The 7822-nt window shown below is 29.8% G+C and overlaps 1 protein-coding gene across 1 annotated transcript in view; it reads right to left on the reverse strand.

The window, feature by feature from the left end:
• Window positions 1–1591, reverse strand: part of LOC105117304 (UTP--glucose-1-phosphate uridylyltransferase-like) — a 3077-nt gene extending 1486 nt beyond the window's left edge. Inside the window, exons 1-8 of the mRNA XM_011014916.1 lie at window positions 1428–1591; window positions 1262–1309; window positions 918–1009; window positions 738–828; window positions 461–521; window positions 309–386; window positions 167–217; window positions 7–85 (exon numbers count right to left, since the gene is read on the reverse strand). Coding sequence (XP_011013218.1) covers window positions 7–85; window positions 167–217; window positions 309–386; window positions 461–521; window positions 738–828; window positions 918–1009; window positions 1262–1309; window positions 1428–1492 — 565 coding nt within the window. The 5' untranslated portion in view covers window positions 1493–1591. The remainder of the gene's footprint in view (window positions 1–6; window positions 86–166; window positions 218–308; window positions 387–460; window positions 522–737; window positions 829–917; window positions 1010–1261; window positions 1310–1427) is intronic.
• Between the last annotated feature and the right edge of the window lie 6231 nt (window positions 1592–7822).

A 7822-nucleotide genomic window follows, 5' to 3' on the forward strand; every position in this document is an offset into this window, starting at 1 on the left:
AGAAACCATACCATCCGTCCTTGTCAGTATGTCCCTTGGAAGGCAATGGAACAAAATCATCAACAACCAGACGAGGGTACTGGCTCTGTGTAAATTTGTGATTTCACATTTTCAGCAAAGTGAAAAGTGAATCTCAAAGAACTGATCAAGCAGTAGTATTACAAACCTGATTAAAAGTGTGAATCTCAATATTTGAGTTCGAGTACTTCTCAATAATCTAAGTTGGACAAAAGAGTAGGTTAGTGTACAAGTAAAGTCTAACAAGGAAAAAACATGTATAGCAGGGAAAAAAAGTAAGGATAGAGCACCTTCTGTGTATCATCATGAGTGTTGAATGAGTTCATTAGAAGCAAGGGAACACTGCACCCATATTTCTTATTAAGATTCTGCAGCAATCAAAACATTTAGTTTCATGTAACCAAAATCAAATCAAAGCACAACAGAAATAACAAAAACTAACCTCAATCTGGATGACAATAAGGTCAAGAAATGTCAATCCATTACGAACTTCAATGACAGACCTGCAAAATACAACAACATAAATCAAGCTCATCATCATCTACCTCTCCAAAATATCCGTTCTGCCCCGCAAACAAAAGGGCAGTTCTATTCAACACAGACAACAACAAGCCCACAGTGGGGCCCGTCAATCTGAAAGTTTCCACTTTTTTTCCTTGCAGTGATTTGATCAACAAACTAAAATGCATTGTCCAAATCAAAGCGAATGTTATACATACTTGGGACCAGTGCATCCCATTGTAGTCCCCAAACCTCCATTAAGCTTCAAAACAACAAGCTTGTCCAAAAGCTTCTTTGTTTCATCCGGATCTGCAACAAATTCAAACCACTTTAAGCAATTACCACACAAATTCAGCTCTAAAAAAAATCCAAAATAAACTTGGATCATTATTGATTACCCTCCGGAGTTGGCGCCAAGGTATCATAAGGAACCACTACTTCATCAGTAGGTGTCTGAATCTTACTCCACTCAACTTGCTGCGCTTCCCCACTTTTACCACACAAATTCCCAACAATTAATAACAATAATTCAATAAATTTCAAATCCCAGATCTCATATCATCTAACCAAAAAACAAATCCACCCAGACCCAAAATAAATAAATAAATAAAATTGATCACATTGAACACGCTAATACATCACAATTATCAAAGACAACTCAAAAAAATCTTCTTTTTTTTCATTTTCAAGCAACAAAACAGAACAAAACAAATTTAAAAATAACGGAAGAAAAATGAATGACCTGAGATAGCGAGAAACGAGGTTGACGAATCCAGTTTTCTCACTCTCGCTGCAAGAAAACACGCAATTCAGATTAGAGAATCGAAAAGCGGATCTCTTAATTCATCAATCCATTAAAGAAATGTGATTACCTTGATTATCAACTGAAATGGAGGGAAGAAGAGTACCTGATTTGACTGAGATTAGCAACAGCTGATTTGAGCTGAGAGATCTTGGCTGTGTCAGTAGCCATTGTTGATTGATTTGAGCTTAAGAAGCTACAGGTAAAGGCTTGATTCTATAACTGAAGAGAAATTAAGAATGTTTGAGAGGAAAGGTGATTTGAAGAATGGGAAGGGTGCCTGGATAAATAAGTAGTGATAGTGTTTTTTATAAACCTAAATTAGTCCCTAAAGTTGTACTAATATCTCAATTGAGTCTTTTTTCCCTCCAAGTATTGATTTTTATGTTTCCTTGGAAGTGCAGCCATTTAGTGCATAAATTATGCACATTATAATGGAAAATATTAATACAAACTGTTGAATGACCGATTGAGAGATGTGTTTGTTGCTAGGAATTTATTGGTGATTTTTTATTCTGGGACTCAATTGAAAACAGTTATATAAGTTTAGGGACTGAATTAGGATTCTTTTCAATCATCTTCCCACCAGAACCAAATCGTATGTTTTCGTTTTTGGAGTGAATGAAATGTAAAGCTAATATAAAGATTCTTATTATTCATCAAATAAAAAAAAAATTATGTTCGAAGCAAACCAAACTAAATCCTTATTTAATCTGATTTTCAAGAAAATCATCCATATTTCTTTTAAATTTTAACCGATCAAATTAACTATCTTCAGACTTCACGACAAGCTCTATATATACTCGATATATTCACAAAAAAATATTTTATTTTATTTTTAAGGTATGGTGCATGGAGAGGGCAGAAAACAGAGGTTTTTGGAATATTTTTATTATTAGATAACAAGATTTGGGAGGGAGTGAATGATGACAAGAGTAAGAGACAGGGAAATTTTGTCTGTGGAATTTGGATCAAATAAAATTGTGAGAGGTAAGGAAGGAGTGTGGAGTGGTGCATGATGCATGAAGGAGTGATGGATTTTGGTGGGCAACAGGCGATGGTTTTGGAACAGGCAAGAAATAAGGGTCAATTTGTTCGCAGCTTTGGGGACAACTCCTAAAACTTGATTACCTCCTAAAAATGCAGCTATTGACACACCTCCCATTAACCCAAGGGGAAATGCTAAAATGATTGCAATTTGAGAGGGTTGGCAATGAGTCAACGATGTATCTCACCAAATAAAAATATTAAAATCAGAACTTTGCTCTTCATGAGTCCATGGTACAAGAGCCCAAGAGATAAATTAAAGAGACATTACATTGACTCCCTGAAAGGACAAGTCATTATAAAAAAAAATAAAAAAAATTGATGTTTAACCATCACAGCTATTAAATTCAATCATATTTGGTATGTGGATCCAACTCGGTTGAAACTATAAAAGTAAAAATTTTAAAAAACAAAAAAACAAAACAACATAATGTATAGGAAAGTGCAAAGACAACCTAAGTTCGGTGAAGTTTGGGTTTCAGTTGTTCGATGGGATGTCTTTCTTGCAAGTGAATGACTGCTTTATTAAGAGATCTAAACAGGAGACAATTTCCCTTGTTGCTGTTTGGTGTATACAAATCAAAGCTCAAACCAATTTTCAGAAGGTTGCATGGCAATTTGATCCATGGATTTCACACCAATAACCCTTTGTGAGTCACAAAGAAGAGGAAACCTTCTCGTCTTCTCCGTTTCACTTGTAGGATTGAAGGGTGGAGAATGCTTTTCAGTTTTCAATACTTCTTTTCTCGACATGAACTTGGCCCTGACGATCTACATATATATATACAGGATTTCAAGGCAGGTGTTTTTATTGTTCAGAGGGCTGAAAATAGATCCCTGAGCCGATATATTCTTCGCATCAAGCCTCATTAGGCTGTACAAGTTACATATTTTACAATTTCAGTGATTTTAAAAGTGTAATTTAATTGTTTTTAAAGTATTTTTTATTTAAAATATATTAAAATAATTTTTTATTTTAAAAAAATTATTTTTAATATCATCACATCAAAATAATCTAGAAATATCAAAAGATATTAATTTAAATTAAAAAATATATTTTTTAAATAAGCATAAGTTAATTCCCAAGTAAATTAAAGATAATAAAGAAATTATTTCATTGCAAACCATGTGTCTCCTCTTAAATGTTAAAACATAGAGAATTAAATGCAAAATAATATTTCGAGGGTTTATATTTTATCATTTTGTGTTGTTGGATTTGAAACCTTAATCCACTGTGGGACTAGGCTATGCACAGGCCACTCCTAGTGTCTCGATCGAGTCTCAAGTCTTAACTCTCGAACTTTTTTGTTAGATTTTGTTTTGGGATTTCAGTGTTTCAATATTCAATTAATTAATGTATGTATATAAAAGGCATTTTCAACACTAATTGATATATAAATAAATGCTCGTTGATTAATGGATTCATAAATCTCGTTGAATTACCCTAACGATACGGATGATGTACTTATAATCGTTTACAAAAACACTTAGTCTATTCTTTGAATATCTTTTATGTTTTAAATGCTTTTATTGTTATAAACAACCTAATTCAAGTTGATTTAAATTAATTTAACATTATTTTATTTCAAGATTTATTTTAAAAAATTTAAATAGCTAAAATAATTTTTTTTTAAAATAAATTGAATTTTAATTAGATCAATTACATTAATTATAAGTTGATCTTTTTAATTAAGCTTAGAACATGGGTCAAATAAATCAAATTTAAGGTAACTTGCTAAACCAAACTATTCTGGTCTTGATTTATCGACACCTCCTTTTTTTTTTTTGATTTATGTGGGGTGTCCGGGCCAGCTTATGCGCACCACGACTAATCCACACGACTCACTGAACATCCTGCAAGCCCAGTGAGCAGGTAAGGCACCGCGGGAATGACAGGCGTATATGATGAGGTTCGAACCCAGGTACGGAGGAAAAGGACACCCCTTTGCTTGGTTGGTTGGTTGGTTGGTGGTGTGCGTGGGTCATGTTTGGTCAACATCATGAATTTGTGGCTTACAATGTTATCTCTTTGCTGTGATTGTCAAATTTTCAATTCCCCCTTTATCGAATCTTGACTTCCTTTTCTTATTTGGTATTATTATTATTGATTTCTTTTCTATATAAAATGAGCATCTTGATATCAATGTTTTGACTTTATTAACTACATATTAATTAGTTGCTCACATCTTATTTTAAAATCCTACAACTTCTTTTCATAGTTGGTATATTTCATGATCATATTAAGTTATTGAATTGTAAGATTAACTTGTATCAATTATTTTTTATTAAAATAATATCATTTTATTTTAAAAAAATGGTTTAACTCAATACAATTAATTTGATTATTAAAAACATAACCAAATTAATAAATATTATTTGATCACTATAATTTCTGAATTAACTTAAAAACTAGCTTGGATCAGATTAGGAATTATAATTTTTTTTAGAATTAAACTATTTAACAAGACTATATTTTTTTTTCTGTTCTTTTTTCTATAAGGAAAAAAACGTCAATGCCAAATATTTACGTGTGTGTGTCACAGGAGCCCAAGATTGCATTGAGTTAGAACTAAAAAGACCACACCATCATGTGTAATGGTAAAGTTAAAATATTGTTTTAAAAAAGTTTAAAAATTAAGAAAAAATGGAGATCGATGTGGTTTAACAAGGAAAAAGAAAACGAAACATTTGCTTTTATCATTGTATATATCTTCTTCTCCCCCCACCTCATTTTCTTCTTCGTGTTATCCTTTTTTTTGTTTAACAGGAACATGTATTGTCATCAAGGCTGATGGCCACAGGAGTTTAGAATCTCCTAGGTCAATGTGACACCTCAAAGGCAGATATCAAGATGCATCATGCTAGTCTCTTCCAAGCTCTTCTACAAGCATGGATTTTGAGCTTTTTCATGTTTGATAGAGATTGTTTTCTAAAATTTTTTTAGTTCGGTGATATATTAATATAATATTTTTTTATTTTTAGCATTAAAATATTATAACTATAAAAAAATATTAATTTAAAATTAAAAAAATTCACTGTTTTTTTCAGAACTATGGTTAGAATTAATGACTTTGTGCTAGTTAGGAGTAGAAGTAGTTGAAACCCCTTGAAGTTTTGAATTTTACTTAACCATGATCTCTTTTATTTTTCATAACTATATAAAAATAAAGTGAAGAAGAGTGTAAAAATTCAGAAAAAGACTTGTTGGAAACTCTTTCTTCATCTCCCATTTTTTATAATGAATTTTGAAAGATAACATATTAAATATTTAATTCTAATTTTTAATAATAATCAAAACTGATTTTCATCATTATCAATCTTTAATTAATCACCATAAATCAAGCTTTAAATACGAATATAGTAGTCATAAATCTAATATTTTTTAGTTGAAAATGCTGTTAAGATTTAAAGAAAATACTTATGAAAAAAAACTATTAATATTCATGTATTAAATTAAACAAAATAATGGGTTAAAAAATAGTTCTTTATGATTCAACACACATGAAAATTTTATATTTTAAATTTTAAAATGTAAATAAACTCTACTCTACTCTACTCAACTACAACTCAATTATAAAAAGATTAGATTTAATTTTTGTGTACGAAAACAAATAGTTAAACTGTCGAACTATTTAATAATTTACTTTCATTTGAAAATAATTAATTAATAGGCTAATCTTTTTTCTCATACTGAAATGTGATTTTTTCCGATTGAATATAGTACATCTATGACAAAAACAATAAAAATAAATTGCAAACCAAAATAGTAGCATAAAAGGCAAGCTCACTAAATACAAGATAAACACTTTAATAATTAATTCATAAAAAAACACCACTCAATAATTCAGTAATGTTGTCACACTATCCCATTCTATGCACAAGTGTATATGTATGTATGTATGTATGGATGTATGTATGTATGACGTAGAGAGAATAAAATTATTATCATACTTGTAATTATAGATAGATGGACACCAAACGTTATCTTTCTCCTTTTTTTGTAATGGTAAAGATACTTCGATGTGATGTAGTTGTGCCATCATAAACATTTGTAAAAGCAAAAGGAGGTGTCCATTTAGATTTTCAGTGTCGGCCACCTCTTTCATATAAAAATGATATGGGATCTCCCTTTACAAGGAAATTGTACCAAAATTATTAGAGAATTATAGTTTTCAAATCCTAATTGGACAGGTCTCGAATTATAGCTTGACAGCGTTAACTTATATTATTTTTTATTGATTATAAAATATAACTTTTTTAAAAAACATATATATTAAAATAACATTATATACGTATATATAATTTAACAACTTCAAAACTACGCTATATATATATATATATATATAAAATTTAACAACTTCAAAACTACGCTGTCAAGCAAGATCAATTAAATCATCATATTTATCTGAATATGATTCAACAAAATAGTGGGTTAAAAAAATAATTTTTTATGATTCAACATATTAACTTGGTCGGTTAGAATGCATGCTCTAAATCAACTCTTTATGCTAGTTTAAGTTTTAAAATAGCATAAATAATATATAATTCTTGATAAAAAAATATAAATAACAAAATAAATAAATGAATTCAATAACATTACCCGGTCATTAGATTGAGATTTTAACGTAAAACCACTAAATAATCTTATAAATCTTCCTATTCTTGTTTATTTTTAAAGTTTCTTTTATTATTTTTTAATATTTAAACTTAAGTATAGCTTAAAAAAAAGAAAAAAAAAAGAATCCTATAATAAAAGGGAGTGTTCATCAACATGCACATGGCACGTATGAAACTTTTCCAATTATTTTTTAGCATAGCTATTAAATTTAGTCCTTTTTTATCTAAGAAACTTTATAATTTAAGATTGATTTTAAATGAATTTTAATTTATATAAAAAATTATTAACTCAATTAAACCAATCATTAAATCAAAAGTTATTTGTTAATATAAAATAAAAAATTTTTCTTAAAAAACATATCAATATACATTGATCTAAACACCCTATAATTTAACCTGGTGTCTCAGTAATTCAAAAAAGGATTTTAGATTAATCCAGTAACTCAATTAACATACTAAATCCTAAATTAGACAGGATAACCACGTTCAAAACCCCATGCTTTCCTTTTCTAAACATTTCCTCCCAACAAGAAACTCTCAAAGCTCAAAAAAATAAAAAAAAACTCGTGGATATAAATTCTTGAGAATTGTTTTTAAAAGAAATAAAAATGAGTGGCTAAGCAATGATGTGTATCCCCTTTTCTTCTCTCTCCTCTTTCCTCAGAAAATACACGTGGCATTGTTGATAAGCAAGGGCGGCGAGTGGTGCTTACGTGGCAAAAAGTGCAAAAGTAAGGCACCTGGCTCTTTTTTAATCCACAACTCTTGGCTAACCTCCTCTCTCTCTCTCATGGTCACGCACATTGTTTTTATTATTTTAAAAACAAGTTGTAGATA

The sequence above is a fragment of the Populus euphratica genome, unplaced genomic scaffold (assembly GCF_000495115.2).
Source record: "Populus euphratica unplaced genomic scaffold, PopEup_1.0 scaffold1282.1, whole genome shotgun sequence".
Classification (NCBI taxonomy): Eukaryota; Viridiplantae; Streptophyta; class Magnoliopsida; order Malpighiales; family Salicaceae; genus Populus; species Populus euphratica.